This window comes from Haliotis rufescens, unplaced genomic scaffold, assembly GCF_023055435.1.
Source record: "Haliotis rufescens isolate VD_foot unplaced genomic scaffold, xgHalRufe1.0.p SCAF_26, whole genome shotgun sequence".
Taxonomy (NCBI): domain Eukaryota; kingdom Metazoa; phylum Mollusca; class Gastropoda; order Lepetellida; family Haliotidae; genus Haliotis; species Haliotis rufescens.
Genome location: NW_025963957.1, coordinates 5,355,917 through 5,374,413, shown reverse-complemented (window position 1 = coordinate 5,374,413; position 18,497 = coordinate 5,355,917). Strand labels below are relative to the sequence as shown.

General features: G+C 40.4%; 1 protein-coding gene across 1 annotated transcript; it reads left to right on the top strand.

Annotated features, from left to right (window-relative positions):
* Positions 1 to 1,531: 1,531 nt before the first annotated feature.
* On the top strand, positions 1,532 to 13,822 carry LOC124147372. Its single transcript, XM_046518071.2, has 8 exons — positions 1,532 to 1,659; positions 3,307 to 3,352; positions 3,595 to 3,714; positions 5,941 to 6,069; positions 7,730 to 8,005; positions 9,157 to 9,417; positions 9,867 to 9,975; positions 10,600 to 13,822. Exons 1-8 carry the CDS (start codon positions 1,639 to 1,641, stop codon positions 10,841 to 10,843), a joined length of 1,206 nt encoding a protein of 401 aa, XP_046374027.2. The 5' UTR covers positions 1,532 to 1,638; the 3' UTR covers positions 10,844 to 13,822.
* The last annotated feature ends 4,675 nt before the right edge of the window (positions 13,823 to 18,497 follow it).

Below are 18,497 nucleotides of genomic sequence, written 5' to 3'. Positions count from 1 at the left end.
TATTATAGGGATGCCTGGCTGGGTTGAGTGTGGCCTGACAGCAGTGTAGAATATCAACGTCTTTATTCAAGGTTATCAGTACGAGTTACACTACTGCCAAGTACTTGACAAGGCGTCTACAGTTCAGGGTGCCGTTTCACAAAGCGATCTTAGCGCTACGACTGTCATAAGCCAGTGTAAAAGTATGGGAGTTACGATCACCTTAGCGCTAAGATTGCTTTGTGGAACGGGGCCCTGGTCAGGTTGTTTTCTTCCTACCTGAACTATGATACAGTAAACTACGGTTATATCGAACCACTATATTTTGTTCGTTATAACCGTAGTTCGTTATATGCACATTTACAGCATCTATACAGCAAACGGACGGGACCAAAACAGTTCGTTATATATCCGTCAGTTCGTTATAAGCGTGTTCGTTATAAACGAAGTTTATTGTATTATGTATATCACTTCTACTCAGTTGTGTAAGGAGTGAGTGAGTTGGATTGAACTCCATATTGAAAAGTATCTAACTGTCACTGCGCGCGAGTTGAATATGGGAGGAACGCAGGTCACAGACGTTTACCACTTTGGTGAAACCCTTGCGCACGGGTATATGATGACAAACCTAGAAACATAATCAGGGCAAACTGATAATCGAACTCACAATCATAGGTTCAAGGCTCATCTAAGGGACTCTACACTTGATGGCGAATTCAGACGCCTCAGACGACTGGATCATAGTTAACTGAACTAAAGGAGCATCATAGTCGTTATGTCCCAAGTGTACCTTTCACACCAAAAATATAATAACGTTGATTACCTACCCTGGGGACCCGTGAAGATCCGGGATAGAATTGGTCTTCAGCAACCAGCACTCAGCAACATTCAACCTATATGAAGGCGGTCTGAAAATAATCGAGTCTGAACCAGACAATCCAGTGAGCATGAAATCATGAGCATCGATCTACGCATTTGGGATACGATGACATGCAGCAACCACGTCGGCAAGCCTGACCACCCAATCCCGTTAGTCGCCTCTTACGACAAGCATAATCGCCTATTACGGCAAGAATGGGTCCGTGAAAACCTATTCCAGCCCGGTTTCTTCACGAAACTCCTGGGGCGGTCGGGTAGCCTGGTGGTTAAAGCGTTCGCCCGTCACGCCGAAGACCCGGGTTCGATTCCCGACATGGGTAAAATGTGTGAAGCCCATTTCTGATGTTCCCCCGCCGTGATATTGCTGGAATATTGCTAAATGCGGCGTAAAACCATACTCACTCACTCACTCACGAGACTCCTCCTTCGTAACATCCGATGTTCCGTATAACCCGACGGACGAATATATTATAAAAACGATAGCGCGTGTTCATATATCAGCTGAATGTTTTCGTTTTGAACACAGCACTGAAGAGGTAAAACAAGTATAGGTAATACATGTCTATGCGGACAGGTCTAACACGTGGCAACAAGTTACCTTATGTGCTATTTCGACACTAGCTAACAATAAAACAAATTGAATATAACACACACCCAGATAATGTTCCACACACGGAAATATTTCATGTTCGGTCGTTTCATTTGAGTTGCACATGACATTGAACGTTTCCATGACTGTATGCCATTATTAAGTAGATTTAGACATAGAAGAGATAAAGAATGATTGACGACTATATTCTGGTAAGTATACATTCACTTAATAATGACTTTCACGCATTGAATAAGAGTTCTCATTATAACTATTTTCTTCGACAAAAGCAAATGTATAGGTTATTAATATTATTTTATTTTTACGTAAAACTATGAGACGTTTGGATTCAGTGTATAAGTACTGGTAAAAATTGTTTTCGCGTCTGACACATACATTATACATACTGTTAGTGAGGCGAGTTATTTTCTCATTGTGAAATATATTTTTATACTGTGAAACCTTGCCCCTTAGATAACATGGTTTTCGCCAGTTTCTTCCTTCATATATGTTGTTATATGCAGTGATAAAGTTCAAGCCTTGCGCTTGATAAGCACAAGGGCCGGCAATATTCAAAAACAAGATCTCCGTCGAAGCTTCTCCACGTTTTCAAAATAGCGTTTCAATTAATATATAGATGGCAAACATTGCACAGATTTATAGTTTGAACAGAGTATAGTTCTGAAATGTGTCCGATTGAGGAAAGAAAGAATACACAAGACTGAAAAACATAAATTTTAACGAAGATATGTGACACTTCAGTGCGGGTGTCTGTACTGGGTTGGGATGAGTCACTTCCTGTTTGGTGGGGAATACCCAGCGTCAGTCAGCAGGTGCGCACACTAGTCTTGTGTACTTCTCTAATATAACTGCATGGTCTTTGCACAATTTGAAATGAAATTTGATATAAAATTAAAAACGGTTAAAAGTAGTGTAGTGAGGCGATGTTTGCAACATGTTTGCATATTTTATACATCCGATTGTGTCATATAGGTCAGACGAGCGACAGTCTTCTTACTACAGAGTGAGAGCGAGAGTGAGTGAGTGGGCAGGCGGATGAATGTGTGAGTGAGAGAGAAAGAGAGAGTGGATCGGTTAGTAAGTGAGTGAGTGGGTGGGTTGATGAGCGAGTGAGTGAGCGGGAGGGTGAATGTGAGAGTGATAGAGAGAGAGTGGATGGGTGAGTGAGAGAGTGGGTGAGTGAGTGAGCGAGCGGGTGGGTGGTTGAGTGAGTGGGTGCGTGAGTGGGTGAGCGGGTGGGTGAATAAGTTGGGGGAGAGGGTGGGTAAATGTGTGAGTGAGAGAGAGTGTGTGAGTTGGTAAGCGAGTAAGTGAGTGAGCGGGCGGGTAAAAGTGTGAGTGAGCGAGTGGGTTGGTGGATGAGTGAGTGAGAGAGCAAGCATGATTTTACGTTGCCTTTAGCATTATTCCACCCATTTCACGGTGGCGCACGCAAAGAATTGGCTTCACGCCTTGAACACATATTGGGAACCAAACCATACTTCTAGCGTGACGAGCGAACGCTTTAACCGTTCCGCTTCCCGAACGTCCCTTTCTTTGTATATAGAGAAGCGCAGAATTATGTTTCTTCTCATAAGGCTTCTACTAATCCAAACCTGGTTGGATTCCGAGAAGACGGGGCGTGTGCTGCCTTTACTTGTTTAGTAGACAGAAATGAGCATCGGGAAGTCCCAATGTATGATCAGCTGGGGTTTTTATCATCCCGACGATGTGGATCATTGCTCTAAATATTTACCACCAGTCCCCCCGGCCGAGGCCGAGGCTGTCCTGATATACATGTGTATTGCTGCCGTAAAACAACATTCACTTATATACTCACTGCTACACTCCGTCAACAGGTGCTCGTACTGCTCATACCCCCCATGGCAAGTCTGAACGTCACTGGTGAGTAGTCACAGGAAAGGCCCGGTCACCGAGAATCATCAATTATTTACCACAGTAATCGGAAATAGATGATAATGATGATGATGATGCTGATGAATAATTCTTTTTATTGTTATTATTAGCATTATTGACCACAGTAATTTGAAGTGATGATGATGAATTATTATTATTATTATTATTGTTGTTGTTGTTGTTGTTGACTGTTATTATATATTTATTATTACACTCTGTGTATATGCTAGGTAAAGGACAAGGACAGGAGTGTCGACAAACATCGGAGTGTGTTAGCCATGCCGAGTGTTGGGTCAACGTCTGTCAGTGCAACATCAAGTACTACCCCTGGAAAGGACAGTGTGAACAACGTAAGTACACATATACGCATTCCCCAGTCAGTACAATCAAAGTAGCACACGTATACATAAGTCCCGTCCCTTAAACCATGGAGCAAGTCTATGTTAAAGGAAAGATATGAATATGGTTTTACACCGCTCTTAGGTATATTATCATGGTGACATTCAACAATTGACCTCTGTGGGGAATCGAACATGGTTCTTTTGTGTGACGATCGAGCGAACGCTTTAACCACCCTGCTTAACTACCACCCTCCCAGCAGTAGGTCACGGTAGTCGTTTTGTAAAAGCTTTTCCCCGTATTTATTTATAAGCGATGCTTGTATTCATATGGTATTGAAACTTTCCTTTCGTTTACGCTGCACACCGAAAATGGACAATGGATTCAAACAAGTGCGGTGACAAGTCTGTCGCTTAAATAATTTGTGGGAGATGTCAGTTTTGATGTCCTTGGTGAGTTTGTGTGTGAGACGGCGGCCCACTAAAAGTGACATTATTTGCTTTTTCAAGTTTTTGTTCTTCATACCGATCTGCATCGTCATTAAACCGACACGACGACCTTGCTCATACAAACACTGCCCTACCATGCAGGTGGAGAAGACTCATTTTATAGCCAAACACATCTCTCAAACGGCATTAGTTTCCGGGGCCAATAGGTCACAGCACCTCATGGTTGTGTTAAGGCCGCCAGTATTACTTTGCGTGTTTTCCCATCTGTAACCGATATCCTATATTAATTATACTAAATGAATTTAAGTGTTTTACTCAATGAAGGGGGCAAAACCCAAAAGTTTCATATAATAAAGAATTTGCTATCTATAAGATTCATGAAGTTTTAATAATACCAATTCGCTCGCGTAAATATATATCACCCCACTCTGGGTAGGAAAGTGAGCGAATTTCCAGTTTCGTAAGGAAATTTCTCGGCGAAGTTGAACTGTAGGATATTTAAAAAAAGGGAAATAAAAACTTTGAAATATTCTGTATTCGCAACCAAAGGGATTTATTTTACTGTCATATTTTTCTTCCTAGCTATAGCTTCTCTGATCACAGCATGGGGATCACAACCATACACAATAATGTGGACAGCCCACAAAGTCGTCTAAACTAAGGATCATGTGGTTATTAATACAATAGTGAGGGAGTTGGGTTTAACGCCGCTTTTAACTGTTACAGTATTCCAGTTATATCGCGGCATGTCAGCTCAATGTGGGAGGAAAGCCCGAAGTGATGCAGATCTCAGACGTTTACCACATCGGTGAAACCCACGAGCACGGGTATGGGGCTGACAAACCTAGAAACATAATTGGTGCGAACCGGGATTCGAGCCCACAATCAAAGCTTTCTGGCGTGCCCAAGGGACGCAACTCTGCACAGCGAACAGCGGCGCCTTAGACGGCTGGACCACCCGTGCCCCCTATTAATACAATAGTTGACCGAAGGGCGTGGAATGTCGATCGTACTTTTGACAACTGATTTGCTTGGCCAAGACTTTATATTCAGTTTTATCACAACGTGTCAACTTGGTGTGGGATGGAAGCCCGAAATAATGTAGGTCAAGGACGTTTGGTGAAACTCTTGAGCACGGGTATGGTTCTGGCAAACCTAGAAACATAATCGAGGCGAACCGGGATTCGAACCCACGATCATAGGTTTCTTGCGTGTCCAAGGGACGCAACTCTGATCAACGAATTGCGGCGCCTCAGACGACTGGGATACCCGTATCAAATACGTCACAGTTGAATGACCATTTCTTGTTTGTTTCAGTGTTAGCAAACATCACTCTTGGATGTATACATTCTTTTACCCGGCAATTGAGCTGGCAGATTACTCACTGCCGTGCAAAGGACCATTCATTCACACATTCTCTACTCCATTGCTAACAAACAGGATCGATTGGTCAGACTCGTTGAATGGTTGATAAATGTCATTGTATCCTAATTGCATGGATCGATGCTCATGATGTCTATCACTCGATTGTCTGGTCCAGACTCGATTATTTACAGACCGCCGTCATATAGCTGGAACATTGGTGAGTGCGGCGTTAAACAACAATAAAACAAAACAAACAAAATGAAGTATACACCAGTATTATAATATGTTTGTCTTCCCCAACCAAAGACGTAAGTGCAGAACCAAAAACAAAACATGTGAATTCGAAACAAGTCGATCCTGAAAAGTACTGTATACGTTTGTATGAAAGAATTACATTTCAGATGTAATTTCGAGATGTTTCAGGTCACCGCCCCAGCATGCCGTGTTCCAGCGATATGGAGTGCGTGGACGGCGCCATCTGCCGCACCAACTACTGCCAGTGCGACGACACCCACTACCACGCCAATACATATAACAAGCGTTGCATGGCGCGTGAGTACTTCTGTAACACCCACCTAAAGTCTATTATAACTACGGGCGGTCGGGTAGCCTAGTGGTTAAAGCGTTCGCTCGTCACGCCGAAGACCCGGGTTCGATTCCCGACATGGGTACAATGTGTGAAGCCCATTTCTGGTGTCCCCCGCCGTGATATTGCTGGAATATTGCTAAAAGCGGCGTAAAACCAAACTCACTCACTCACTATTATAACTACCGTCACATACTATATATAAACTGGCGAGCAAAGGAAACTGTAGGCCATGTCATACAGAGAAACACAGATTATACACGAAATAATGTTGTTTCCTATAACTACTGTTGATTTATATCGTAACATATGTGACATGCATGATCATCAGCATAGATTACTTGCCCCTATTATCAATTACAAGCATATAAACTAAGGGGCAAAGGAATCTATAACTCTCGGCTGATCTTATCATTTGTATGATGTTCAATTGAAAATTTCTTAAAGTTAGCGATATTATATATGAACTTTACTGGCGCTTGGCCAGGACTCAAGGAATATTTCGACGGGGTTATATTTTTGAAAACAGGTATTGATAAAATAGCATAAAATAGCATAATACACAACAACCGATGAGTATCTTAGACATCTTATTTTTGAACATCACTACATTTGCTTTTTTTCGGGACATATTTCCATTTCAAACATGGAAAGGGTCATGTGGTTGTAAATGCATTGCTTTCCGGTATCTTCATTGAACCAATATATTTTTACACAAAATTACCTTTACAAACTGTTGCAGGAATGAGTGATGGTTAAATACACAATCCATTTAACAACAGTTCTTTCAATTTTCGATTACATTAAAATCAAACTCGGTATATGCTTTCTGTTGTCCCTCAGTGCGTTAGTCAAGCTATTCTTTAAGTGGGGTGAAACTTCCGATCAAACTATCCATGAATTATACTTGTCCGTGACGAAATTACATATATCGAAATTAAATATTCGACAGTGATATCACGTCTGACTATCGATAGCTTTCATAGAGATAACAAAAAGCAACAATATAATTATACAGTTTTACTTTTAAGTCCGTTTGAACTAACATGTGTACATGTGTAGCATTCAGAATATGTGCAAGGTTTATTGGAGAGCGAAGTAAAACACACCCTACTTACATGCGTTTGAATGAGAATCCACTAAACTCCCATGAAATCTAAGAAATGGAGGGCCTGTTAACTTAGTGTTAAGACATGCCGTACTGCCAATTATAGATCCAGGGAATCACTAATGACGGATGGTAAACTTTCACTTATATTGCAACAGTAGTATCACCATCGCAATAAAATTGCAATAGTTAAATATCGTTAATAGTCACCTTTATTTGTCAATGTTATGGGTAATATGCTCATATGGTGAATATTCTCGATTACCCCAATGTTATATTGATCTCCTTTCTATTGTGATAAATATCCTGGTCCCATTCGTCATAACAGGGTCATTTTGAAACATTCAACTCTAAATGTCACCTCAACCACGAACAAGAGAGTGTGTGAAACGACAAAAAGACAGTCTGAGATGATGGCTTCACATCCTAAACAAAGCTAGGTAAGAGAATGGGTCAGGGTATTTACCATAATTTAATGGAGATATGAAACACTGGACACTCGAGGATATCCCTTACAGTGAGTCAGCTGTTCCCCCGAAACATACGGACGGAGAAGACTACCTCGACAACGGCTACGGTAGCTTGGGACGCCCCAGAACTACAGCCTGTGTCATCAACTCTGAAATATTACGTCTCGTATAACGGCAAGAAGAGAGTGTTTATCAAATCGCTCGAAGTCCTCAACTTGACTGATTTGACACCTGGAACGGCTTTCAACGTCACTGTCAGTGTCGCCGTAGATGAGTACAACATTATTAAGATAGCACCATCAAAAACAGCCACCATGCGAACACGTAAGAAGTAATTTCCATTTCCATTAATTTGTGGTATTTTGATATGAGTCTGTAATAAATAATTACTATCAACTTAAATGTCTTATAAATATTATTTAACTGCTTATCTATCACCGGGATGTCTGTGAGAGACCTTAAGAGACAAAGTCAGGGCGAGGTACACTATGAGCGTTTGGCTTATCGCCGCTTTGAGAAGTATGTATATTTCAGCTGTATCAGAGCGTGTCAGCTTGATGTGTGAGGTACGCCCGAGTGACGCAGGTCCTATATGGGTATGGTATGCAAGCCTAGAAACATAACCGAGCCGAACGGGGATTCAAACTCACATCCATACGTTTCTGGTACGCCAAAGGCACGCAAATCAGAAAACACCAGAAAACTCGACACCAAGGAGTTTGCCTTCCAAATTGTGCCACTGAATTGGCAGACTTGACGATCAAAAGCTTTAAGCCTACTTGGATATTTGCATGAGGATACCGACTATGAAGCATTCTATGGTGAGGCGACTCACTTCACATCCACACAAGGGGGCACTGGTGGCCCAGTCGTCCCAGGAGTCACAATTCGTTGTGCAGAGTTGCGTCCCTTGGGCACTCCAGAAACCTATGGCCGTTGGTTCGAATCACGGTTTGCGGCGACTATGTTTCTAGGTTTGTCACCACCATATCCCTGCTCATGGATTTCACCAAAGTGCTAAACGTCTGAGACCCGCATCACCCGCATCATTTCAGCCATATGTATAGTAAGTGAGTTGAAATACCTCACATCTGTCATTGGGAAAGTAAACATAAAATGTCAACACCAGAGAATACCCAGTCTCGATTATGCTACGAAGCAGATTCCAGCGATGAAAATCATATGAATGGATCACTGAAAACCAGTGATGAAACCGAAAAGGGTAAGCATATCCTGTGCTACCGGTTCACCAGTCACACACGCAATTTGCATAAAGAGGTAAGTATTTGTTTCATGCCTGACGCCGCACAGAAGTACACCTGCCATGCATCGGCGGCCGCCAAACAAACCAGACAAACCAGATAATCATGTGATTGATAGGAATTTATACCCAAGAAGGAGCATATTTGTCACAAAGAACTAAGAAGTGCACGTGTTGTTTGACATCATTAATCTGTACTCTATTTTATCTCCAGTGCCTTCAGTGCCATCCAATTTACGCCATGACGCGGAGTTGGCGTTCTTGCTCGTCTATTGGTCCGTTCAGGGACACGCTGACTCCTTCAATGGGTCACTGTGGTCCAGATCCTCCACAGAGAGATTCACCACGCCATACACAAGCTATATGTTCCTCCGGCCAAATACAACCTCAAGGCAGATTCTCTGTGTGACGGCCAGGAGCGGGGACCTCTATAGCCAGATGGCCTGCTATACATTTCATATGACCCTCTCTAATGGTGAGTTTTGTAATGGAGACTGAAATATTGTATGTGAGCCCTTTTTCATAGTATTGCTTAGTGCTTCATGTATTCAATGGGAGTCGGTTGAAATATTTGTTCTGCCAGTACTTCATAACACAATAATGCATGTCCAGTGAGAAGGGGCGGTCGGGTAGCCTAGTGGTTAAAGCGTTCGCTCGTCACGCCGAAGACCCGGGTTCGATTCCCGAAAAGGGTACAATGTGTGAAGCCCATTTCTGGTGACCCCCGCCGTGATATTGCTGGAATACTGCTAAAAGCGGCGTAAAACCATACTCACTCACTCCAGTGAGAAATTTTTGTTGTTTTTAAAAGCTGAGCCCAACATATTTTACAAGCATTTTCTGGAGCCAAATTTTTAGAAAAAATAAAAATCACAGAAAACATCAGAATATCCAATGGTCGTTATAACACATGTGTATATCCAGGTATGGGGAACACCACGCAGTCACGATCGTCAGTGCCAACATGGTCGCTCATCTTGGCAGTGTTGTTGACCTGCTCCATTACCTCTGCTGCTCTCCTGATTGGCTTTCGGTAAGGATCATATATACAGGGACAACGTTACACCTGACGTATATAACCAGTTATACTCAGGGTTTCCATTGAGATCTTCTGATTAACAAATTACCGGATTTTCAAATCATGGATATAGAGCCTCTGAGTAGGCCCGGCGCACTGTGGACATATGTAGGCTTTCCAAATAGTGTTCGTACTTACGTGGTTTTAACTGTATTCACCATTTGCAAACGTAGAGATGTGATATGAACGCTTGCTATTACTGTTTGCCTTACAATAGTAATAAGAAGTCCTTAACTATTTCAAACGGAAGCGTTTTGTGGAATAATATTCTCTGCCTTTACGTATTTTATTATATACTTGTCAAAAAAGGTTAAGGACCACCTGATTCTTTCACATTACTTTTGTTAATCTGTCATTCCATGGAGCATTACTATTCTTAACAATAATAATATGAAAGAATCGGGTAGTCCTCAACTTCTGTTGTGTAGTAAATACAGCTCATTACTTTTAGGTGTCTATATAATTATCTTTCCGCGGTTTCACGATGCACAAACTTGGGCTATATTGTCAAGCATTGTGAGAACAATAATGCAGTGAACGATCATATTTCTGTTTACAATATTTTGGTATCATCGCCAGGTTCCGAAAAAGACAGTGTCGCTGTGTCACTGGGAAGGGAGAAAACGTGTACGACATGATCCTGTTCCCGAGATCAAGCGTGAGAGGAGGCTCAAGTTGTGACGGAGATTTCGAAGGCGCGGCGACGTATGTGAACCACTCTGCCGTGACTGATGCAGCCAGGACAGAGGGGATTGTGTTCGAGAACGACACGGAGACTGACGATAGTGTGGGGTGTGTGTACGATCAACCCAGATGTATATAGATCTGAAAAGTGACTGCCGAAAGTGAGGTTGAGTGGGGTTTAACGTCGCGTTAAAGATTATTGCACACAAAATGAAAGTAAAATCTGGAGTCCTTAGATCATTCTTAAAAAGTATTCTGTTACAAAATGTAAAACATACCTAAACAAGAGCGTAATTTGTCCTTCCACTGACAGTTTGTAATAAGTGGATAATACAATTTAGAACCACTGATAATCGATTAACTATAGAAAATACGAAACATATTAAATATGCATTCTTTATAATGTTTCATTAGGCGCGGAAATGCATAGCCTATTGCTTTGTCCGACGCCTAATAGTTCAAGAAACCAGACTCTTCCGGCTTGATATACAACGATAACCGCCTGTTAAGGTTTCTCCGATCTTAAACAATTTTCACAAAATTTCACTACTGGTGAAACTGTCCAATGTTACAAAATTGTGTGTGCTCCATCAGTAAGCTATGATTTGTTATGTCAAGTTGCTGTCATGTGATATTTCTGAACCACGCTTGTGATTATGCCAATAAACTTCTGAATGTGAATCGTGGCCTGGTGACCAGCTGCGAATGGATGTAATCAGCGTAAGGCAAGATGAATGAATGAATGAATGAATGAATGAATGAATGAATGCATTTGTTTTACGCAGCAGCCAGTAATGATCCATATTAAAAATCATTTGAGGTCACTAAAATTCTTTAACATAAATTTATATTGTGATATGATTATATACAAAATCAACTGTCAAAAATATTCTTGAAAGCGTCGAGAGCGCTGTTGGCAGCGAATGAATACACGCTGGTCAAGTAACAAAAATGGGGCTTTGCGAAACGGAGTCTCTCGATTGAAGAGTTAAATGAGAAATTTACGGTTTATACAAAACTTTTACAAGAGAATAACAAACAGACAGACGGGATATTAGCTTCATAAATGGCCACTATTTTGCTTTGCCAGTGTGGAACTAATATAAAAAGGATTAGTCAAACGGTTTGTTTACGGTCCAGAAACCTATGATAAAGGGAGACAATTTGCAGGTAGGCAGCTCTTGTATGGCAATAGTTCCGTCAAAGTGTCATGTTCACACCAGTGATATCAAGTGTCATGCTCACTGCAGTGAAATATCAAGAGTTATGTTCTGTGCACTTTAGAAAACGCAGTTTTTTACACAGAAGTAATGTAGTGGTTGAAATAAGAATAATTGTTTCGTTCGCCCCAACCAATCTATGTTGTCTCATCACAATGGAGTCTGAGATCAGTAAACAAGGCAACACCAAACTATATGTAGTTATGCTTTGGCCACAGTTTAACGTGGTTTTTTTCCCAAATTCGGTCGCACCCACCCTCTGGCAGACATTGTAATCTACTTTCACGCTCTGATGCCGATATATAACGTACAGCACAGAGCGAGGGCTGTTAGCAGGAATTAATCAATAGTAGGAGTGTATGATTATATAAGGAACGATTAGCGTTACGTGTGCGTGGTATACTGATCATGCTGATTGCAACGAAATCGTGGCTTTGAATGGACGCGGTTTGACGCTGCTTTTGCCATGTAGAAATATCACAGCAGGGACAGCAAGCATGAGGTGCTATGTACAGAGTGTAGCCATGCGATATGATGTGTGTTTGTTTGTTGTTTAACACCGCACATGCCTTATAAAAATGATTTAACAATTACGTGAGAAAGACTAAAAACAAATTCAAACAAATGGCGAAAGAAGATCCAAGACAATTTTGGAAATGCTTTAAAAAAATCAAGATTTTGACAAAAATATATCAATTGACCAACTTTATGGGGTTTTTTAAAAATGAAATGAGTGAACACCAATTACAGATTTCAAATGTGATAATGAAGAACTTAACAGGCAATTCACTGTTGCAGAAATATTATTGGCAATCAATTCACTTATAAAGAGAAAAAGTGTTGGAATTGATAAGATAGAAACGAGTATCTGATATCGAGTAAAGACGTAATGATCAATGTTTATCACGAACTGTTTAATTCAGTTCTTGAAAGTGGAACATTTCCGAAATGATGGTTGGTTGGTATGACCAGACCTATCTATAAAAAGCAAGGTGACCCCTCCAAACCTGAAAATTATCGCCCAATTACCTTATTATCTTGTCTTGGTAAATTGATCACCGCAGTTTTGAACATTCGCTTCACATCTTTTACAAATGATAATTATATTACTTCAGAAATACAAGCTGGCTTCAGGAAAGGTTACAGTACTGTTGACCACTTTTTTGTAGTCTGTGTTTTAATAGATTTATTAAGGGCTTGTTAAAATAAATTGTACTGTGCATTTGTGGATTTCCAAAAGGCCTTTGACAACATTTGGCGGATCGGATTATGGCAAAAGCTCTTATCATATGGTATCTCTGGACGAATATTAATCTTGTTCACAATATGTATTCAAATATAAAATCTTGTGTCGTTCATGATGAAGATAGATCAGGATATTTTCTCGTAACAAGGGAGTTCGGCAGGGTGAAAATTTGTCACCATTACTGTTTGCAATATATTCAAATGATGTTGAAACCTTTTCGAGAGCCCACAGCTGTAAAGGTGTGTCCCTTGAAACATATTTTGGGGTTTAGTACGCAGACGATACTGTAATATTTTCGGAAAACTCTGTTGACTTACAAAATAGTCTAAACGTCTTCGTAAAATACTGTGAAGAATGGAAACTGAAGGTTAATCTAAAAAGTAATCTTTGGTTCTGGCACAAGAAGGTAAACTAGACTTTAAATTTGGAAATAAAATAATCGAAATAACAGACTGTTATAAAAAATATATACATACTTAGGAATTGCTTTTAATAAAAACAGATCATTTACACAAGCCATCAAAAGGTTAAGAGAACAATCTTTAAATGCCTCGTTTGCTTTATTATCCAAAGCCAGAAATGTATGTCTCCCAACCACTGATCATGGTATATGTTATGTTTGATCATTGTATAATAAATATATTCAACTCTCTTATTTGTCTTTATCTTATCCTGCATGGGCTTGTCTGCTGTGTTTCTGAAGGAGACAACCTATTACCCATCGCTGGTGCAAAACATTGTTTTGATAACACCGTAGACGAAAGTGAGGCCCCCTCTATGGTGTTCACTGCACACATGCGCTTGTGATAAAGTCAGACATGAACGTCAATGCCGGGATTGAGAATGTACACTACGTCCGGACGTCATCAATACATTGTCATACAGAAGGTGTAATGGGGAAATTAATATTCTGTACATTTGTAGTTGTCACAAGGAAAACAGAAAAATACTCACAGGCTGTGTATGATGAAATCGCGCCTGTCGTCTGCTACAACTAGGGGAGGCAACTCTCGATTGCATACCACTACATTATACAAAAATAACGTAAGCATATCATCAGGTCATGTACGTTGGGTTCAGGTTGCGGGCAAAGGGTCGAATTACATTCTTTGGCCATGCAGCATTTACATACAGCCATGGGGGAAAGATTCTTTGTAACAAGGTAAATGTATTGTCAACTCCTTCGCCATTAGGCTATGACATGTTCGACCACAGGGCCACGGATAGCCATACTATACTGACTGTACTGATTACATTAAAAAAAGCTCTTTTTTAATGTAATCAGTACAGTCAGTATAGTATGGCTATCCGTTGCCCTGTGTGTTCGACCATCCCCTAAACTGTATATTCTACCTAACAAAAATTGTGATCACACACATTAATAGATATTAAATTAATATTGAGTATAATAATGCTGATGACATTGAATATATGACATATATCACTGAAGAGACTGGTTAGTCGTTTGGAATAAAATAAAGTCACACACAAAACACGTTACGTGATGACATGTCTGGGGTTAGGGGGTCAAAATGAAACTTAAGACACTCAAAGACTTACTTAAGACTCGTTTTGATATATTTGACATTAAAAGACACGAGTGTGATTTCTATTTAGCATCCAACTTCATCCAATTTTTCAGTATTTGTAAACACTAGTAACAAGTGTCTTGAGTGTAGAAAGTACAGCTAACCAGCTTTAGTTGCAGAGTTTAGTGATGTCATTTGATTGTGACGTCACGGTTACCGATGACGTAACAATTGCCTGCAATACAATATGATTTAATTTTATTGCAGCCATATCCCCATGGTGATATCGTTTGTTATTACGTTTACATTTATTTATTATAGCTGTATTTTCATTGGTTAAGAAAGGGCCACATGACCTTCTTTAAAACACGAGACCCACCCTGCCGTGCAGCGATCAAAAGTGGTAATGCACTGCGTGAGTAAGCCAGTGGACTCAAAGAAGAGAAATATTTTCGGCCAATCAGAGACAGGGTAACATAAAGCTTGTTGTGCATCATCTCGTGTGACATCTGGTTACATTATTGTTGAACTCGAAATATTCTTGTTTGTTTTTTTAAAATTATGTAATATAACAATTATTGACCACAATTCGGGCAATATCATTTTTTATACAACATACTATTGTAATCATGAATGAACAATATTTGCTGCATATCACCCAAGCGATATCACCTGTGGGGGCCAGTTTAGGGGGATAAAAATAGAATGTCTTTCGATATCAAATATATCAATACGAGTCTTAAACGTTTGTCATTCGGGTGAGATTCTATTTATCACCAGAATCGGACCATTCTATGAATTTCTATATTTCAAAAACACAGAATTACCGGGCATCTTAAAAAAAGGCAGTCGTTTTAGATTTTCAGAATTTCGTTTTTTTCATAGTATATACACATCAATGGAAATAGTTGTTAACTGTGTCATGCTTGCATCATGATTTGAACAATTCATCTACATTTTGTGCTATATCAACTCTAATATGGATGCATTAACGTAAAACACGATGTGCACACTGTGCAACTTGACAACAAAGCAACACAAGCCCCGCCCATATCTGTCAATCAGTTAACAGTATTCTGTTAATTAGTGGGCGTTAAGAAATTTTGGAAAAATAAAAGTAAAATAAATCGGTTAGCCAATCAAATGCCGCGGAATCTCCATCAATTTATTTATGGGGACATAATTGTTTTGCTTGGTTAGCTATTCAAATACCACGGGATCACTTTCAGCTTAATTGTAAATAATTAAAGGGACATTACTCCATCCCCGTGATGCCTTGTGTGATGAACTGGGTTTCATTGTTGGCAGAAAAAGAACGCGAGGAGGGAATGGGCTTTATATTGGTTTTTACTTCACCCTGTCGTGTTTATTCACTGCGCTAACACATTTCCCCCAACGCACGTGCATTTGTATCCGGTAGCAATGCAACAGATTGACACATCAAATACAAGCAACAGCTGTCGGTCGTGCGTTACCAGACAAATTATTCTGAATAATTTATTATAAATACAAGGCAACTTTTACTCAGTCTGACTCGACAACCTGTAATTGTCTTCAAGAATATGAAACATATTTCAGCACAGTTTGCCACGTTTGTGTGAAGGGTCCCATGTCGTTCAAGTTTTTAAAATCGACTTTCAGTTTTGTATACGACCCCTCTGCTAGCTGCAATTAAGGTAACAGGCTCGCGTTCGGTGTGTTTGCAATCAGGACATTTAAGGTGTTACACCACGTGCATGGTGACGATGGAGACGGAGGGACGTCATGGCAGCTGTACACGATGCTGTGCTCGGAAACTAAAATTTAGAATAAATGCTGTCATGAGCTTTTGATATAACGTACACGTATAGAAAGCGTAAACGCGAAGCTATAGGAGATACATGGTATGAGGATAACTTATTAGAAACTGTAGAATATTCTTAGTCTTGCATTTGTACGTAACATGTATGGAAAACGTCGGCGTCTACACGAAAGTATGATATTAAGATTTTTGTATATCATGTATAACACACGCGGGTAGACGGCGTCTAACGAGAAACTAAGATATTAACACTCCAGTATACCATGACACAAGCATGGGAAGAAGGCGTCTACGCGAAACTAAGATATTAACACTCCAGTTTACCATGACACAAGCATGGGAAGAAGGCGTCTACGCGAAACTAAGATATTAACACTCCAGTATTCCATAACACAATCATGGGAAGAAGGCGTCTACGCGAAACTAAGATATTAACACTCCAGTTTACCATAACACAAGCATGGGAAGAAGGCGAAACTAAGATATTAACACTCCAGTATACCATGACACAAGCATGGGAAGAAGGCGTCTAGGCGAAACTAAGATATTAACACTCCAGTATACAATGACACAAGCAGGGGAAGAAGGCGTCTAGGCGAAACTAAGATATTAACACTCCAGTATACCATGACACAAGCATGGGAAGAAGACGTCTAGGCGAAACTAAGATATTAACACTCCAGTATACCATGACACAAGCATGGGTAGAAGGCGTCTAGGCGAAACTAAGATATTAACACTCCAGTATACCATGACACAAGCATGGGAAGAAGGCGTCTAGGCGAAACTAAGATATTAACACTCCAGTATACCATGACACAATCATGGGAAGAAGACGTCTACGCGAAACTAAGATATTAACACTCCAGTATACCATGACACAAGCATGGGTAGAAGGCGTCTAGGCGAAACTAAGATATTAACACTCCAGTATACCATGACACAAGCATGGGAAGAAGGCGTCTAGGCGAAACTAAGATATTAACACTCCAGTATACCATGACACAATCATGGGAAGAAGACGTCTACGCGAAACTAAGATATTAACACTCCAGTATACCATGACACAAGCATGGGTAGAAGGCGTCTACATGAAACTAAGTCATTTACATGCTAGCATTGCATGAAACAAGCATGAATAGAACGCATCAACATCAAAAAAAGATATTAACATTCAGTTTACCATGAAACAAACATGGGTAGAAGGCGTCAACATGAAACTAAGCTTTTCTTCGGAATATATACCGGGAGTTCTTTGCAAATGAATATTTCTCTTCAACAAGGTTGAGCTGTCACTTTCCGTTATGAAATGCACATAAAGTTATGATATAGGATGTCAGGGTCGGGCGTATCTCACATATTTGACAATATATTTAACTAGTGAGTGAGTGAGTATGGTTTTACGCCGCTTTTAGCAATATTCCAGCAATATCACGGCGGGGGACACCAGAAATGGGCTTCACACATTGTACCCATGTTGGGAATCGAGCCCGGGTCTTCGGCGTGACGAGCGAACGCTTTAACCACTAGGCTACCCGACCGCCCATATATATTTAACTAAAACGTTCTTATTATTTCCATGTTTACATTTGACGATTTTACAACTAAAATGTGATCTGCGAATGTCAATTCAATGCATTCATTATGGGGGTGTTCAACTACGAAATTATATTTTATATAGATTCATCAACAATTCATCAATACATTACTTCTAACAATTTGAAATGATTCTGCCAACATAAAATACTACCCATCGACTCTTTTCGCAAGGTGCATTTTCGCAATAAATTGGCCACCCACATTCGTTTCTATGATAGCATAATGTTTGAATTGAAAAAGTCAATATTAACGCCTGACGCCGGAACTGACCGACACAGCTTGTCGTGCTCAGTGGGAACAGCCCATACACGCGATGAACAGAGAATTCGAACAATAGGCTCCCGTTGTTAGTAAAGCGCCGGGACTGGCTACAGATGCTTGTTTAGCAATCTCTCATT

Excerpts from the sequence above, each read along its gene's own strand:
- LOC124147372 (XM_046518071.2), top strand. The coding sequence starts at position 1,639 with ATGATTGACGACTATATTCTG. Across the intron at positions 1,660-3,306 it reads TGATTGACGACTATATTCTG|GTGCTCGTACTGCTCATACC; the intron begins GTAAGTATACAT and ends CTCCGTCAACAG. Across the intron at positions 3,715-5,940 it reads GAAAGGACAGTGTGAACAAC|GTCACCGCCCCAGCATGCCG; the intron begins GTAAGTACACAT and ends GAGATGTTTCAG.